The sequence below is a fragment of the Cherax quadricarinatus genome, chromosome 23 (genome assembly GCF_038502225.1).
Source record: "Cherax quadricarinatus isolate ZL_2023a chromosome 23, ASM3850222v1, whole genome shotgun sequence".
In the NCBI taxonomy this organism is placed as follows: Eukaryota; Metazoa; Arthropoda; class Malacostraca; order Decapoda; family Parastacidae; genus Cherax; species Cherax quadricarinatus.
Window position 1 is genome coordinate 16,748,388 of NC_091314.1, and position 20,180 is coordinate 16,768,567.

Below are 20,180 nucleotides of genomic sequence, written 5' to 3' on the forward strand. Positions count from 1 at the left end.
GGCACCTTAATCTTTACCCACCTTGCTTGATGCCATTTCTCTCATCCCTCTGCCCATTATTTACACCCCTCTGCCCATACATTCTAGCTCTCACCCTAACCCCTCAACCTCTTACCTTTTTGTCAGAGGGTGAGACAGCTGTGAGCCAACACTCACCCTCACTTGCATATCCTCACCCACCTGCCTCTACCCAGCCCCACACCAATGACCATCTGACTGTACGCTAGTGCCACATGGGATATACAATGAAGGCGACGTGGGATGGCAGTGATATCATACATTCGCAGGCTACTCTCACCCCTTTTTGCTCAGAACTTCATTCACCCTTCTTCACTCAGTACCTTATCCTCACTCACTAGCTTGCACACTCACTCTCACTAGCTCCAATGCTCCCAGTCACTAGCCCAAAAAACAATGGGTAGTTCAATGGGCTCACCTTGAGGGGTCACTACGAGGAGTAGGTGAAAGAACACGGCATGTGTCATTTTTCTCTATTTGTGTTTCACCATGTAAACCAATTTTTCATGATGTGTTTACAGAAAGTATGCTGCAATTTTGCACCGATGTTATAGAATAAACATTTTTACATATCACATGTTATCTGATGATCTGTTGTATGTTAGGTATTCAATAGAGTACTTTGGTGCTTTTTATGCCGTCTTAATATTGTTCTGATTTAACAGACACTCTGAAAATCTCTTTTATTAGTCTAATGTATTGAGGGTTTACTGTAATTTAGAAGAAATTATTAAATTTTGTGATTTATAAATTAGAGAGGTCTAGGGACATGATTCATAAAGAGAGAGAAAATTGCTTTAATGACTGGAACCATTTTTAATAGAGTAAAATAATGAATACTTGAAATTTACCAATCTTTACCTGCCTAGACTTAAGTAGTCTTTAACCCTTTCAGGGTCAGCAGGCCCTCTCCTAAACTTCTTCTCAGGGTTGGAAATATTTCGAAAAAAACAAAATTATTTTTTCTTATGAAATGATAGAGAATCTTTTCCTGATCACAGAAAACTTGATGGAAAACTTATGGAATTATGCTCTTGCGAAGTTAGTGGTCTCGACGATGTTTATGCATCTGCGATTTCGCCCCTTTGCGTCCTATTTTCGGCCGATTCCAATGTACAGTCAACAAAAATCATAACTATTTCGCTAGAACTCCATTTTTTTTCTATCGAATGAGTACAAGAAACCACCCATTTACCGATTTCAACTATCCAATAAAGTGGTCTGAAATTGGCAATTTTGCCAATTTCACACAAATTTCAAAAGATGCCAATTTCCAAATTGGGTCCAGAATAAACAAGACAGACATTTCTGGCACTAAAGTAACATTTCCTCTGTTCATTAGTCACATCCCCAGGCCTTTGTTACATTTCTTTTGCTTTCCACTTTGAATTTTTATTCTCACAAAAAAATAGATTTACTGTTATGTGGACTACTGCATTAGTGTAGAAATGGTATAAATAATATCAACGCACTTGTGAAAGAATATTAAACTCACCAGTTGTGTGTTGGACGCATGGCTTGATTTATTTACTTTTGAACTTTGGCAAAAATCGAACATTTTTGCTACTTTGAGCTCAATTTCAAGGTACTTTTCATTGTGAAACCAATAAAAATAATCTCAATTTCTGTAATATGTCTTCTATTCTATAAAATGAGACCAGGAAAACTAGAATACAGCCATAAATTGCATATGAAAATACACTGCGAAGTCGCTGTTTTAAACCCAAAACACGGTCAAAAAAATTTTTTTTCTCATCATGCACTGTGTGCTGCAGGATTCTTTTTATACTGCGCACACTGACCACATAGACCCATTCTTTCATATGTAGGCCTACCAGCTTTCTCTCGCTAGATTTGAAAGCGCTAGAATTTATGCATATGAAGACGAATTCTATGGCTTTGATCAGTTAGTGACCGAAAAGAATGACCAGGATATCGATAATAGTGCAGAAAACCCTGACGATCCTCAACCTTCTACCTCTGGTGTGGGCACTCGTGACTCACGGTCGGTTGTTCCTCATCGCAAGAGAAAACTAATATTTTCGCGTGGCCAGACCTCTGACTTCAGTAATGATGATGATAGTGACGTGGACTGTGATTTTATTGAGCTCGACGATCAATCGAGTAGTGATAGTGAGGAATCATATTCACCAGTGAAGCGTCGGTATGTTCGCCGCCGCATGCGCTCGGGTAGTGTACTCTATGCTGTGCCCAGGGGACGGAGTACATCCCGGAGTACATCCCGTGGCCCAACACCAGTTTTAGGTAGTGATAGTGAGGATGATGTGGTTACACTTGGCATGGATAGACCACAGGCATCAGTGGATGGTGTTAGTGGTGATGGTAGTGGCACCGCCATGCGTGACAAGCCAGGCCACGCTGGGACCCACGCTGCTGACTCGTCAGTTCAAGGACAAAGCGGAGCGCCAGCCACCAGCCCACCACAACCACAACCACCCTCACAACCAGCCTATGATGTCCAGTATCCACCAGCAAACCGTATGTGGGATTGGCAGCAAAATCCCAATTTTGTTCCCAAGCCTCACCACTTTGATGATTCTCAAAGTGGAATTCTACCTACTTGTCCCCTTGGAACCATGGCCAATGAACTGGAATTCTTTGAATTATTCTTTGACCAGCCATTGATGGAAATTATTGTCAGGGAAAGTAATAAGTATTTTGAGTACACCATGGCAAATACGATCTTATCACCACAGTCAAGACTACACAGGTGGAAAGAGACGACTGTTGCAGAAATGTATTTGCTTTTTGCAACAATAATGCTTATGCCTCACGTCTATAAGCATAATATAAAAGCATACTGGTCCACAGATCGGCTAATTTCTACCCCGGTCTTCAGTGAAATCATACCAGTGAACAGGTTTATCTTACTCTTACGTATGTTGCACTTCTCTGACAAAACCAGGCCTGACAGAAGTGACAGGTTATACAAGATTAGAAATGTTTTCATGTATCTCAAACAAAAGTTCAGGATATACTTTTATCCATTCAAGAATCTTGTAATTGACGAGTCTTTGATTTTGTTCAAAGGTAGACTGTCATTCAAGCAGTATATACCGAGCAAGAGGAAACACTTTGGTATAAAACTGTTTGTACTCTGTGATTGTGACAGTGGCCTGGTGTTGGATATTGTTGTATTCACGGGTAGTAAAACATTGAAAGATACCAAGATGTTATTGGGTATCTCAGGTGACGTAGTGAGAAACATGATGGCACCTTATCTTGGTAAGGGGCATACATTATATACCGATAACTGGTACACAAGCCCATTACTCAGCGATTTCATGCGAGTGAACAAGACAGATGTGTGTGGCACAGTGCGTTCTAATCGTAAACATATGCCCAGGCTCAACGCAGGTGCTCGTGGTGATGACGTGCAGGTGTTTACTGCCAATGACATCATGGCATTACGGTGGCATGACAAACGAGATGTCACATTGTTGACAACCATTCACCGTAATGAAATGCAAAACAGTGGCAAAGTTGATCGAGTGACTAATGAACGTATTCGAAAACCAGTGTCAGTGATTGATTATACACAAAACATGCGCTTGATTGACAAGTGTGACATGCAGATTGGTTTTGTTGACTGTGTTCGTAAGAGTTACAAGTGGTACATGAAACTTTTCTTCCATCTCATGGACATTTCAATGCTCAATGCATATAATATGTACCAAATAAAGACTGGCAACAGACCACTGTATGGTGAATTTTGTTTGTCTGTTGTCAGACAACTCATAATGAAGTACCAGGTAACAACACCTGCTATACAACATGGTCCTCGAATTCCTCAGGATATACCCAAGCGTTTGAGGAGAGAAGGTGATCATTTCATAATACAGCTTCCTTCAACTCAGAAGAAATTTGCTCAGAAGAGATGCATTGTCTGTGCACAAACAAAACTACGGCAACAAAGACACAAAGACACTCGGTTTATGTGTGAGGAATGTAAGGTGCCTCTGTGCATGGTGCCTTGATCAAGGGATTCCACAAGCTCCAGCAGTTTTAAAACCATGTCCAATGATTGTAAATATGTAAATATATGATAGAACATTAGTATTATACAAGATTTGTGCATGTTTATTGTAATAAACAACAGTGGTAAACAATAATATGATAATAACTTTTGTGCGGTTATTGTGTTCAATACAGTGAGTTTATATATATACATTATATACAGTATTGGTCTCTCAGGCCCCAAATGTTAGTAGGAATAGAAAAAAATTGGAAAAGAAAAGAAAAAACAACTAAAACCACAAAATAATGTAATGCGCGTATGTGGAATTCGTCGATGTTGCCGCCACCACATCATTTTTGACAAACTTCTTGGCACTGTATCTCGGTAAGTACTGATCAGATTTTTTTTTGTCTTATTACCTTCACAAAAATATGCTCTTTAATTCTGTAAGAAAAAATAATAATTTTTTTTTTTTTTTTTTTTTCAAAATTTCTTGGACACTGGAGCACCACTTCAGATTTTGGCCTTGGACCCTGAAAGGGTTAATAGATAGAATTATTTTTTATATCCTTAAAAAAGCCAACACAGGAGCTTTCAGTTTGTGAAGGAATCAACAGTGAAAGGCTTAAGCATGATTTGTTCTGATTAGGGGTATGTCAAAGTATTAGTATCAGTAGGTATTGGTCAGTTTGTACAGTATTAGTACAGTGGTACCTCGAGTTATGAACTTAATTCTTTCCAGAAGGCTGTTTGAGTGCCGCTGCTGAACGAATTTGTTCCCATAAGGAGTGATGTAAACTAGATTAGTCTGTTTCAGACCCCCAAAAATACACTTACGTAAATTGTTCGGGTTGGGAGCTGTTCAAAACTCGAGGTACCACTGTACCAGTATTGGTGGGTATTAGCTAATTTTGATGGTATCAGTATCTCTAAAATTGAGTACACTGGTACCTTGGTATACATCCTTAATCCATTCCAGGACCTTGGACTTATACCAAACAGGACGTATACAAAACAAATTTTCCCATAAGAAATGTAGGGAAAATTATTAATCTGTTTCCATGAAAAAAAAATCCTATTGTTATTGGCATATTATACATTGATGGGGTTGTATAAAATAATTTAAACACTACTTAATACTAAAATATGTAATTTAAACACTGCTCAATACTAAAATACACACACAAATACAAAAGAATTAGATGCAATAAATGCAAATTTAACTTCACTTTACTTTGCTGAAAAAGAGTCGAGTGCCTACTAGGATAGTGCTGAGGTGGGAGGAGGAGGAAATGTTATTGTTTGGAAGGAGAGTCCCCTTCTCTTTTCTGTCTCTTTTTCCCTATTTAGACCTGGTTGAAGTTCACCAGGTTTGACCTTTACTAAAGATCTGTCCAAAGAACTTTGCTTCTGCCGTCTCCTTGGGATGTTTCAGAAATGTGACATTGTCTGGTCATTCCAGACAATGCTATTACGGCTTGTTTGGGCTTTGTTGGAGTGGTACTTCCCTGCAAAGTTTTTGATGTCCATCCATTTGGCAAAGATTTCCTTGAATAATGAAGTAGGGGCTTCCTCTGTCTCCTCTTCCGAGCCTGAAGAGAGTGCATCCATCTTGGACTTGAGCTCCTCCTTCTCAAGTTCCTACAGCTCCTCAGTGATCAGGTCTTCCCTGTGCCCCTCCACTAACTCCTCCACATCACCATCACTCGCATCCAGACCCATGGACCTGCCCAGAGAGACAATATCCTCCACTATAGACACAGCCTCAAAGCAATGGGCATAGTGACGCTAGTGGGCAATAGTGGCTTTGTCTCGAGAGAGAGGTAAACAAGGGTAGCGCTAGGTGTCGTGACTCATTTTGACCCATACAAGTTCTAGTATGCGAGTCATATTCCAGACAAAGGTTATATACCAAGCAAAAATTTTTGCATCCAAACAGGACATATACATACCAAGCTGGACTTATTCCAAAGCAAATGTATACCAAGGTACCACTGTATTGGTATTGGCAAAATACACTGTATTTAGTATTGTCCCATCTCTAGTTCTGATAAAATGGTTCAGTGTATGACTTGAAAATAGCAGTATGTAATCACCAAAAAAAAAAAAACTTTTTTTTTTCTTATATTAAGATAAAGGCATTTTCTTATTTTGAGGTAAAGGCATTGCACTTGCCTTTATTATATAGTCTGGCCATGGAAACAGTACATTTGAGTAATAATTTTTGAGGTATGTTACTAAATGATTTAAAAATAAAAATTACCATTATGCATTTAAGTGTACATAAATTTTTTATGGAAGTACATTATACCTGTGTCTCAAAAATTCTGTTTACTATCCATACTTTAACACTGATGTAAGAGTATATATTACTTGGAAAATATTTTGATTAATCTAGAGTTTTTTTTTTTTTTTTTTTTTTTTTTTTCTTTTTTTTCTTCTTTTTTTTTTTTTTTAGATTCCACGATGGGGTACACGCATACTAACCAGCCTTTATGTAATGGAAGGGACAGAAAACTTGGAAGATGAAGTTTTTCTGAAGAGACATACCAAACCTGAGCAAGATGAAAAGAGACGCAAGAGGTAATGGACTAATATGCACAGCCTTTCAACCTTTAAACTGTCCAAACGTAGATCTACGTTCACATGCGTAGCACTCCGACCTTTATTTTCTCCATTTGAAAGCATGTAAAAAAAAAACGTAGATCTACGTTCGGAGCCCCTTGCACGTGAACGTAGATCTGCGTTTGGACAGTTTAAGGCTAAATTGTTAATTTATTATACAGTGCCACACAGCACTTTCTTGTGAATAGCAATCTTCCAAGGAAAATAAGTAAAATAATAAGCAACAGGTAAATTTTATAATGTGTACTTAACACTTGGTTCACATTTATCTTTAAACTCTTGTGTATTTACACTTATTTTCTTGCATCCTGGGTTCCTGGGCCTTTCTGGAATATTAATTTTGCCAGACCAATAGAGGTCATGTAATAATATAGTAATTCAACAATACACCCCTGACTTACTATTATACACCTTGTGTGTCTAAGCACCATGGACTATGAGAAACTTAAACATTAATATATTGTATATTAATTACTGTGCAGTACTTACAAAGAATGTTGCAATACCACTAATCACAAAAGTGGAAATTGAGGATTGTCATCTGGATTACTATTTCATAGTGGTTGATGATTGCATGATAGATTTGTGATGTTAAAGAAAGGATATCTAGGGCACTTGTGGTTGAAATCACAGAATTTTCAGCTGCAAAGGGTTGATGAGGTAGTTAGATGTATAAAGAGGATGGAGAGGGACAGGATGACAAAGAGGGTGCATAAATCTGGGATGAAAGGTAAGAGGTGATGGTCATCCTAGGAACAGTTGGAGAGAGGGTTTTAGGGGTTGGTCATCCAGCAGGCTTATGTGAGCAAGTTAGATAGGAGTGAATGAAGACAAGTGTTTTTTCTTTTATGATTTAACCTGCTTCTGGAGTGAGCAAGGTAATATGAAGGGATTCAGGGAAACCAGGTAGCTGGACATAAGTTCATCTAACTTATGGAAGAAGGTTGGGGATGTTGCAGTTAGGGGAAAGTGAAGTTGATTACAGTGTCAGCACACTTCTGGTAAAAGAGTATTTGAAGGAGTAATGGTAATTGTGTTTCTTCTTTTGAGTTGCCTTTGGTGGGAGATAGTCATTGAGGTAAAATAAAAGTCATGTCAAGCAAGCCTGTTTATCTTAGGGATATCATTCATTATATGAATTCCTTCAGTAAATAATTCTTCCAGGGGCCATATTTACAATTTCCTCTTAATATTATACCTCTCTTACATTCAGTTATACTATTCTCTAAAAAGTGTTCCTAATTTCATCTCCTGTTATTGCATGATTTAATATTGTAACCCCTTTCTCCCATAATTTGTTAAAAATTAGAAAAAAATATTTAGTCTCTAAAATATTTAAGTTATTTTAGTACTATATTGTACTGGAATTTCCTTTCCTACTTGTTCTCCAAGTTAGGAAATTCAGCTTTTGTCCTTTATCCCATATACAGTGGACCCCCGCTTTACGATCAGCTCCCAGTGCGACCAATTATGTAAGTGCGTTTGTACGTGTATGTTTGGGGGTCTGAAATGGACTAATCTAATTCACAATATTCCTTATGGGAACAAATTCGTTCAGTAATGGCACCTGAACATACTTCTGGGATGAAATAATATCGTAAGGCGGGGGTCCACTGTATATTCTGTTTGCTCAGATAGAGAATAGGTGTTCGATGATTATTGGTCCTCTACCACTTATGCCCAAGACTTTCAGCACATTTATGAAAGAGTTTCTTTTTTGAGGACTTAAATTCCTGCTTCTCTACACAGTGTCTATACAGAAACACAAAATTTGTTCAATTACTTTATTTATGAGCATATGCATAATACAGTAGGACCTCCATATCCACAGGGGATAAGTTCCATGGACCTGCCGTGGATACCGCAACTACGGATAGTAGCAAACTCTATATATAAGTCCTATACATACCTATTATAAAGTTTAATTGATAAATTATGCACAGTTAGTAGAGAATTATCACTTTTTCACTGATGGGAATCATTTCACAGCTTCTCTTAGGCTTTGAAGAACTGCCAGCTTCTCTACTTTTGTGCTCTGGGGTCATTATTATGTAAAATTAAGAGGTATTTTTGAGCCACAGTAAACCATAGATGACTGAATCTGTGGATACCGAATCAGTGGTTACATGAGTTCTACTGTATTTTATAATTTACTTTGATACAGGTGGGATTTACAGAGGATGAGAGAACAACGTCATTATGAGCGTCTAAGGGAACGGTATGAAGGTAGACAAAATCCATGTGAACCAGAGGTATCTGGGTACCATTCGTTATGGCCAAATCCTGAATCAGCTGTTTACTTACATGTTGATGACTGTCTCCCTGTATGTGCCTTTGGTCAACCCATGGCCAGGATACCTCCTCAGTGAGTAATTTTGTGTGGCATTGCAGTTTTAATTCATATACGGGATAGTAAATATAAAACTTCAGCAAAATTGCCTATTACTTTCTGGCTTAACAGGCTTGTCTATACTTAGGTTTTTTGTGAAGTTACCCACTTTTTTTTTTTTTAAGATTAAATACAGCCACTCCTCACTTAATGATGGAGTTCCGTTCCTAACACGACATCAGTAAATGAATTCATTGGTAAGTGAGGAGCATACTATAATGGTAGTGGGTTTGTGTCAACCGTCTTTGATATTGTTTTAATGTTACCTTTGCAACATTTATAACATTTCTGGTATATTTTTAACTGTTTATACAGCATTGTACTGTATATTGTAATAAACAAAATTGAGGAAATCAGCTTTAATTTGCATTATTTAGGTATGCATACTGGTCATAGAGCCTGTCGTAAGTCTGAGTCGTCGGTAAATGAGTACATTGCTAAGTTAGGAGAGGCTGTATAATCTTATTTTCCTCAGAGTGATAGCTTTGGAGATATTGTAGGAGCATCCAGAATATGTATACTGTATACAGTATTCAATATATATGGGAATTTACATTTTCAGCAATTTTTTTATTTTTTTGGCAAGTTATCTCACTTATTCTTCAAAATTCACAGAAACCTAGAACTATGAAATACTCAAGAAAACTTAATTCTGAATTGTCATTTATTATCTCTCAGTTGGCACTTATAATCTTCAGGATTAGTAAATTATGTATTTCATAATCAACTCTTTTTTTTTTTTTTTTTTTTTCATTGCAGTAACTAGATACATTTAGGATCAGGAATTGTTGTGCAGTGACTAAAATAAACACAGTGACCTAACTACTACTATGCTACTACAAGTACCATACTGTTCTACTACTACTACCATACTGTTCTTCTAGTACTACTATACTGTTCTATTATTACTGCTGTACTGTTCTACTACTACTATACTGTTCTGCTGCTATACTGTTCTACTATAGGTTGGCCATCACTAATCCGGCATCATTGGGACCTGTAGTGTGCCGGATTAGTGAGTGTGCCGGATTACAGAGCGGTTAGGTTAGAATACACATAATTAACCTATCAATAGAGTCTGCTACGTGTTCCTCATTTTCATCACTTCTTTCTCCTCCACTGGCTTGCTGCTGTCGATTTACAACCATCTGCACAATTTCTGAGTCAGTATAATGAAATTTGAAATTATGCTAGCTGAAATTAGTGCCAGATTAATGATTGAACTGGATTAGTGATGGCACCCGACCTGTACTACTATACTGTTCTACTACTGCTATAATGTTCTACTTCTACTATACTCCTCTACTACTAGTATAATGTTCTACTTCTACTATACTCCTCTACTACTGGTATACTGTTCTAATATACTATTCAACTACTACTAAACTGTTATACTACTAATATACTGTTCTACTACTACTATACTATTCTACTACAATACTGTTCTACTACTACTATACTGTTCTACTACTACTGTTCTACTACTACAATACTGTTCTACTACTACTATACTGTTCTACTACTACTATACTGTTCTACTACTACTGTTCTAGTACTACAATACTGTTCTACTACTACAATACTGTTCTACTACTACAATACTGTTCTACTACTACAATACTGTTCTACTACTATACTGTTCTACTACTACAATACTGTTCTACTACTACAATACTGTTCTACTACAATACTGTTCTACTACTACTATACTATTCTACAATACTGTTCTACTACTACTATACTGTTCTACTACTACTAAACTGTTCTACTAATACTACTACTACTATACTGTTCTACTAATACTACTACTACTATACTGTTCTACTAATACTACTACTATACTGTTCTACTAATACTACTACTACTATACTGTTCTACTAATACTACTACTATACTGTTCTACTAATACTACTACTACTATACTGTTCTACTAATACTACTACTATACTGTTCTACTAATACTACTACTACTATACTGTTCTACTAATACTACTACTACTATACTGTTCTACTAATACTACTACTATACTGTTCTACTAATACTACTACTACTATACTGTTCTACTAATACTACTACTATACTGTTCTACTAATACTACTACTACTATACTGTTCTACTAATACTACTACTACTATACTGTTCTACTAATACTACTACTATACTGTTCTACTAATACTACTACTATACTGTTCTACTAATACTACTACTACTATACTGTTCTACTAATACTACTACTACTATACTGTTCTACTAATACTAGTTCTATACTGTTCTACTAATACTACTACTACTATACTGTTCTACTAATACTACTACTAGTATACTGTTCTACTAATACTACTACTAGTATACTGTTCTACTAATACTAGTGCTATACTGTTCTACTAATACTACTATACTGTTCTACTAATACTACTACTAGTATACTGTTCTACTAATACTACTACTAGTATACTGTTCTACTAATACTACTACTACTATACTGTTCTACTAATACTACTATACTGTTCTACTAATACTACTACTAGTATACTGTTCTAATACTACTACTATACTGTTCTACTAATACTACTACTGCTATACTGTTCTACTAATACTACTACTACTATACTGTTCTACTAATACTACTACTACTATACTGTTCTACTAATACTACTACTACTATACTGTTCTACTAATACTACTATACTGTTCTACTAATACTACTACTACTATACTGTTCTACTAATACTACTATACTGTTCTACTAATACTACTATACTGTTCTACTAATACTACTACTACTATACTGTTCTACTAATACTACTATACTGTTCTACTAATACTACTACTAGTATACTGTTCTACTAATACTACTATACTGTTCTACTAATACTACTATACTGTTCTACTACTACTATTATGCTGTTCTACTACTACTACTATACTGTTCTACTAATACTACTACTACTATACTGTTCAACTAATACTACTACTATACTGTTCTACTAATACTACTACTGCTATACTGTTCAACTAATACTACTACTATACTGTTCTACTAATACTACTACTACTATACTGTTCTACTAATACTACTACTACTATACTGTTCTACTACTATACTGTTCTACTAATACTACTACTACTATACTGTTCTACTAATACTACTACTACTATACTGTTCTACTAATACTACTACTACTATACTGTTCTACTACTATACTGTTCTACTAATACTACTACTACTACTATACTGTTCTACTAATACTACTACTACTATACTGTTCTACTAATACTACTACTACTATACTGTTCTAATAATACTACTACTACTATACTGTTCTAATAATACTACTACTACTATACTGTTCTAATAATACTACTACTACTATACTGTTCTACTAATACTACTACTACTATACTGTTCTACTAATACTACTACTATACTGTTCTACTAATACTACTACTACTATACTGTTCTACTAATACTACTACTATACTGTTCTACTAATACTACTACTACTATACTGTTCTACTAATACTACTACTACTATACTGTTCTACTAATACTACTACTATACTGTTCTACTAATACTACTACTACTATACTGTTCTAATACTACTATACTGTTCTAATAATACTACTACTACTATACTGTTCTACTAATACTACTACTACTATACTGTTCTACTAATACTACTACTACTATACTGATCTACTACTACTACTACTATACTGTTCTACTAATACTACTACAGTGGACCCCCGCCTAACGATCAGCTCCCAACTCGACCAATTATGTAAGTGTATTTTTGTAGGTGCTTTTGTAGGTGTATTTTTGGGGGTGTGAAACGGACTAATCTAATTCACAATATTTCTTATGGGAACAAATTCGGTCTATAACAGCACCCAAACAGACTTCTGGATTGAAATAATATCGTTAGGCGGGGGTCCACTGTACTACTATACTGTTCTACTACTACTATACTATTCTGCTAATACTACTATACTGTTCTACTAATACTACTACTACTACTACTATACTGTTCTACTAATACTACTATACTGTTCTACTAATACTACTATACTGTTCTACTAATACTACTATACTGTTCTACTAATACTACTGTACTGTTCTACTAATACTACTATACTGTTCTACTAATACTACTGTACTGTTCTACTAATACTATACTGTTCTACTAATACTACTATACTGTTCTAATACTACTATACTGTTCTACTAATACTACTATACTGTTCTACTAATACTACTATACTGTTCTACTAATACTACTATACTGTTCTACTAATACTACTATACTGTTCTAATACTACTATACTGTTCTACTAATACTACTATACTGTTCTACTAATACTACTATACTGTTCTAATACTACTATACTGTTCTACTACTACTACTATACTGTTCTACTAATACTACTATACTGTTCTACTAATACTACTATACTGTTCTACTAATACTACTATACTGTTCTAATACTACTATACTGTTCTACTAATACTACTATACTGTTCTACTAATACTACTATACTGTTCTACTAATACTACTATACTGTTCTAATACTACTATACTGTTCTACTAATACTACTATACTGTTCTACTAATACTACTATACTGTTCTAATACTACTATACTGTTCTACTAATACTACTATACTGTTCTAATACTACTATACTGTTCTACTAATACTACTATACTGTTCTACTAATACTACTATACTGTTCTACTAATACTACTATACTGTTCTAATACTACTATACTGTTCTACTAATACTACTATACTGTTCTACTAATACTACTATACTGTTCTACTAATACTACTATACTGTTCTAATACTACTATACTGTTCTACTAATACTACTATACTGTTCTACTAATACTACTATACTGTTCTAATACTACTATACTGTTCTACTACTACTACTATACTGTTCTACTACTACTACTATACTGTTCTACTAATACTACTATACTGTTCTACTAATACTACTATACTGTTCTACTAATACTACTGTACTGTTCTACTAATACTATACTGTTCTACTAATACTACTATACTGTTCTACTAATACTACTATACTGTTCTACTAATAATACTGTACTGTTCTACTAATACTATACTGTTCTACTAATACTACTATACTGTTCTAATACTACTATACTGTTCTACTAATACTACTACTACTACTACTATACTGTTCTACTAATACTACTACTACTACTATACTGTTCTACTAATACTACTATACTGTTCTACTAATACTACTACTACTACTACTATACTGTTCTACTAATACTACTATACTGTTCTACTAATACTACTATACTGTTCTACTAATACTACTATACTGTTCTACTAATACTACTACTACTACTACTATACTGTTCTACTAATACTACTACTACTACTACTATACTGTTCTACTAATACTACTATACTGTTCTACTAATACTACTACTACTATACTGTTCTACTAATACTACTATACTGTTCTACTACTACTACTATACTGTTCTACTAATACTACTATACTGTTCTACTACTACTACTACACTGTTCTACTAATACTACTATACTGTTCTACTAATACTACTATACTGTTCTACTACTACTACTATACTGTTCTACTAATACTACTATACTGTTCTAATACTACTATACTGTTCTACTACTACTACTACACTGTTCTACTAATACTACTATACTGTTCTAATACTACTATACTGTTCTACTACTACTACTATACTGTTCTACTAATACTACTATACTGTTCTACTACTACTACTACACTGTTCTACTAATACTACTATACTGTTCTACTAATACTACTATACTGTTCTACTAATACTACTATACTGTTCTACTAATACTACTATACTGTTCTACTAATACTACTATACTGTTCTACTAATACTACTATACCGTTTTACTACTACTACTCTACTGTTTTACTACTACTACTCTACTGTTTTACTACTACTACTATACTGTTTTACTACTACTACTCTACTGTTTTACTGCTACTACTCTACTGTTTTACTACTACTACTCTACTGTTTTACTACTACTACTCTACTGTTTTACTACTACTACTCTACTGTTTTACTACTACTACTCTACTGTTTTACTACTACTACTATACTGTTTTACTACTACTACTACTCTACTGTTTTACTACTACTACTACTATACTGTTTTACTACTACTACTCTACTGTTTTACTACTACTACTCTACTGTTTTACTACTACTACTCTACTGTTTTACTACTACTACTCTACTGTTTTACTACCCTACTGTTTTACTACTACTACTCTACTGTTTTACTACTACTACTCTACTGTTTTACTACTACTACTCTACTGTTTTACTACTACTACTCTACTGTTTTACTACTACTACTCTACTGTTTTACTACTACTACTATACTGTTTTACTACTACTACTCTACTGTTTTACTACTACTACTCTACTGTTTTACTACTACTACTCTACTGTTTTACTACTACCACTATACTGTTTTACTACTACTACTCTACTGTTTTACTACTACTACTCTACTGTTTTACTACTACCACTATACTGTTTTACTACTACTACTCTACTGTTTTACTACTACTACTCTACCATTTTACTACTACCACTATACTGTTTTACTACTACTACTCTACTGTTTTACTACTACTACTCTACTGTTTTACTACTACTACTCTACTGTTTTACTACTACTACTCTACTGTTTTACTACTACCACTATACTGTTTTACTACTACTACTCTACTGTTTTACTACTACTACTCTACTGTTTTACTACTACCACTATACTGTTTTACTACTACTACTCTACTGTTTTACTACTACTACTCTACTGTTTTACTACTACTACTACTCTACTGTTTTACTACTACCACTATACTGTTTTACTACTACTACTCTACTGTTTTACTACTACTACTCTACTGTTTTACTACTACTACTCTGTTTTACTACTACTACTACTCTACTGTTTTACTACTACCACTATACTGTTTTACTACTACTACTCTACTGTTTTACTACTACTACTACTCTACTGTTTTACTACTACCACTATACTGTTTTACTACTACTACTCTACTGTTTTACTACTACTACTCTACTGTTTTACTACTACTACTCTACCATTTTACTACTACCACTATACTGTTTTACTACTACTACTCTACTGTTTTACTACTACTACTATACTGTTTTACTACTACTACTCTACCATTTTACTACTACCACTATACTGTTTTACTACTACTACTCTACTGTTTTACTACTACTACTCTACTGTTTTACTACTACTACTCTACTGTTTTACTACTACTACTCTACCATTTTACTACTACCACTATACTGTTTTACTACTACCACTATACTGTTTTACTACTACTACTCTACTGTTTTACTACTACTACTCTACTGTTTTACTACTACTACTCTACTGTTTTACTACTACCACTATACTGTTTTACTACTACTACTCTACTGTTTTACTACTACTACTCTACTGTTTTACTACTACCACTATACTGTTTTACTACTACTACTCTACTGTTTTACTACTACTACTCTACTGTTTTACTACTACCACTATACTGTTTTACTACTACTACTCTACTGTTTTACTACTACTACTCTACTGTTTTACTACTACCACTATACTGTTTTACTACTACCACTATACTGTTTTACTACTACTACTCTACTGTTTTACTACTACTACTCTACTGTTTTACTACTACTACTCTACTGTTTTACTACTACTACTCTACTGTTTTACTACTACTACTCTACTGTTTTACTACTACTACTCTACTGTTTTACTACTACTACTCTACTGTTTTACTACTACTACTCTACTGTTTTACTACTACTACTCTACTGTTTTACTACTACTACTCTACTGTTTTACTACTACTACTCTACTGTTTTACTACTACTACTCTACTGTTTTACTACTATACTGTTTTACTACTACTACTCTACTGTTTTACTACTATACTGTTTTACTACTACTACTCTACTGTTTTACTACTACTACTCTACTGTTTTACTACTACTACTCTACTGTTTTACTACTACTACTCTACTGTTTTACTACTATACTGTTTTACTACTACTACTCTACTGTTTTACTACTACTACTCTACTGTTTTACTACTACTACTCTACTGTTTTACTACTACCACTATACTGTTTTACTACTACCACTATACTGTTTTACTACTACCACTATACTGTTTTACTACTACCACTATACTGTTTTACTACTACCACTATACTGTTCTATTAATATTACTATACTGTTCTGCTAATACTACTATACTGTTCTACTAATACTACTATACTGTTTTACTACTACTGTTCTGTTCTGCTATTACTACTATACTGTTCTACTAATACTACTATACTATTTTAGTTCTACTAATATTGTACTACTACTACTATACTCTTCTACTACTATACTGTTTTACTACTGCTGCTGTACTATTTTACAATTACTATTATATTGTTTTACTTCTACTACAGTACTCTTCTACTATACTGTTTTACTACTACTACTACTATACTCTTTTACTACTACTACTATACTCTTTTACTACTACTACTACTATATTCTTCCACTACTAGTACTATACTGTTCTACTATTGCAACATTATGACAATTACAAAAAAGTTTTAACCAGTGTGGGTTATTCATTGCTATAGGAAAGTCTAATGAAGGCTGTGGTTATTATTATACAGTTTTCATGACATGACAGCATATGCCCAGAATAGTTCAAAAAGCATTGAACCATATGTAATCTTATAAAATATGATGGACATGAAAAGTTAGACAAAAATGCATCAGAAGAGAGAGAAATTGAAAAGAAATGATGATATTTATCACCATCTACAAAGCTGACATGACTATAGTTAATATTTTCCTTCCCTTCTCTAGGGAGTTTGTGTTACCATGGTTATCAAGCCGCTGCCAGGATGGTGTATCAACTCGGCGCAGAAAGAGACCATAGAATTTTGTCCTGAGATGGATAAAGCAAGATTTTACTTGTTCGACCTTTTTTTTTTTTTTTTAAACTTCTTACTTCCTTCAAAATAACATTTATTTTTCAATTCACAATATAGAGTAACAAACTCTATACAGTAAGATAATATACATAATGTAATACATTTTTTATAAGATTTGTATAACCAGTTATCACATGGCTATATACAAATTATTAAGTGACTCATATTGTGTCTTAACTTGTGAATACTAAGTCAAGTGAGGTAATCTGTATGTCATTTTTTAAAAAATACTAATCTTCAGTTTCTCTAAGTTAGCATTTTTGTTCTTCCCAGTATGAGTGATTTTTAACACAACCACAGCAGACAATCTGTTTAGTCATATGAGGTTCAGGAATGTAATGCAAGGTCTGAGCTGAGCTAGTCATTTACAGACAGGTCAAGCACCTGATTCTCAGACTTTGGCATCACATTGTACAGTAGTGTCCAAATTTATTCATACCCCTCATGATGAACAACTGAAGTTACATTGGGCACCTTTTGATACACATACAATAAAAAGTAGAAACCCTGCATGACTATTTGAATTAATAAAATATCAACAGTGTTTAATTGCTGGAGTATGAAATTAAATGGAAAATGTGCATTTAACCCGTAAACGGTCCAAGTAGATCTACGTTCACATGTGTAGTGCTACAAAAGTAGATCTAAGTTTTTTTTACATATTTTCAAATATAACAAAAAAAAAAGTTGATCAAAGTTTTTTTACACATTTTCAAATGTAGAAAAACAAAAAGATCTACTTTTTTACATACTTTCAAATGTTGAAAAAACGTATATATACGTTTGGACCGTTTACGGGTTAATATAGAATATGCAACTTTTTTTGGCAAAATATGCTGTTGATAAATATGACATAGTTGTGCAGACATCTACTTCATGTATCTGAAGGTAATAAATGTACACTTGCATGTTCTTGCTAAATCATCTGTTAGTTGCACAGTAAACATGAATTTTGAATTTTATGAATTAGGAATTTTGCACATAATGTACAGTGTTTTTTCATATTCAGCAATTATTTTATATAACTTTACGTAGAAAACTTTGTGGTTATTTTTGTTGTTGTTATTTTATCAGTACACTAATTTTCTGCATATGTTCAGGTGTTTCAAAGCAATTTGAACATTACCTCACTTCTGGCTAGCCCCGTTAGTAGGGGTTATTCTTCACAGGGTCTACAAAAACACTTGATACTTAATTTTTTATTTTTTATTAATTTTCTTTCATTTTTAATGTTACATGGCGATCTAGTTTGAATGTGTATATTTGTATTATAGAATTGTTTTTGAACAAGCAGTATAATACCAAATTATTTTTTGCAACACTTAAACTGTATATAATACAAAAAATTACATGCTCAGAACTTTAATTTCAAAGATAAATTATGCATATTTTACTTTAATGCTATTTCCCATGTCCTATTTTTCCACATGCTTCACTGGAGAGTACAATTGTTATAAGGAATTTTAAAGACTAAATTTCTTGTTAAACTAGGGTAGAAAATAAAACAGTATTGCATCAGTTTGAATATGTTAATATTCCACTATTCGTTAGTCCTCTATTATATAAAAACTTAATTTTTACCCTGAACCCTTTCAGGGTTTCGGCTGTACTAGTACGGCTTACGACCCAGGGTTTTTGACGTACTAGTACGCCTAAATTCTAGCGCCCTCAAATCTAGTGAGAGAAAGCTGGTAGGCCTACATATGAAAGAATGGGTCTATGTGGTCAGTGTGTGCAGTATCAAAAAAATCCTGCAACAAGCAGTGCGTAATGAGAAAAAAAAAACCTAGACCGTGTTTTTGGATTAACCCCTTCAGGGTCCAAGGCCAAAATCTGAAGTGGTGCTCCAGTGTCCAAGAAATTTTGAAAAAAAAAAAAAAAATGATTTTATCTTCCAGAATTAAAGAGCATATTTTTGTGAAGGTAATAAGACAAAGAAAAAAAATTCTGATCAGTACTTACCGAGATACAGTGCCAAGAAGTTTGTCAAAAATGATGTGGTGGCGGCAACATTGACGAATTCCACATACGCACGTTACATTATTTAGCGGTTTTTATAGT

General features: G+C 34.1%; 1 protein-coding gene across 5 annotated transcripts in view; it reads left to right on the top strand.

Annotated features, from left to right (window-relative positions):
- The window catches only part of LOC128685574 (uncharacterized), a 172,689-nt gene extending 153,052 nt beyond the window's left edge, over positions 1 to 19,637 (top strand). For 4 of the 5 annotated variants that reach the window (XM_070087982.1, XM_070087984.1, XM_070087983.1 and 1 more), the window contains 3 exons: positions 6,456 to 6,580; positions 8,787 to 8,987; positions 17,992 to 19,637. In XM_070087982.1, coding sequence (XP_069944083.1) covers positions 6,456 to 6,580; positions 8,787 to 8,987; positions 17,992 to 18,064 — 399 coding nt within the window. In that variant the 3' untranslated portion in view covers positions 18,065 to 19,637. Of the gene's footprint in view, positions 1 to 6,455; positions 6,581 to 8,786; positions 8,988 to 17,991 lie in introns of those variants that run through there. The other variant, XR_011392358.1, reaches the window with a different exon arrangement.
- The last annotated feature ends 543 nt before the right edge of the window (positions 19,638 to 20,180 follow it).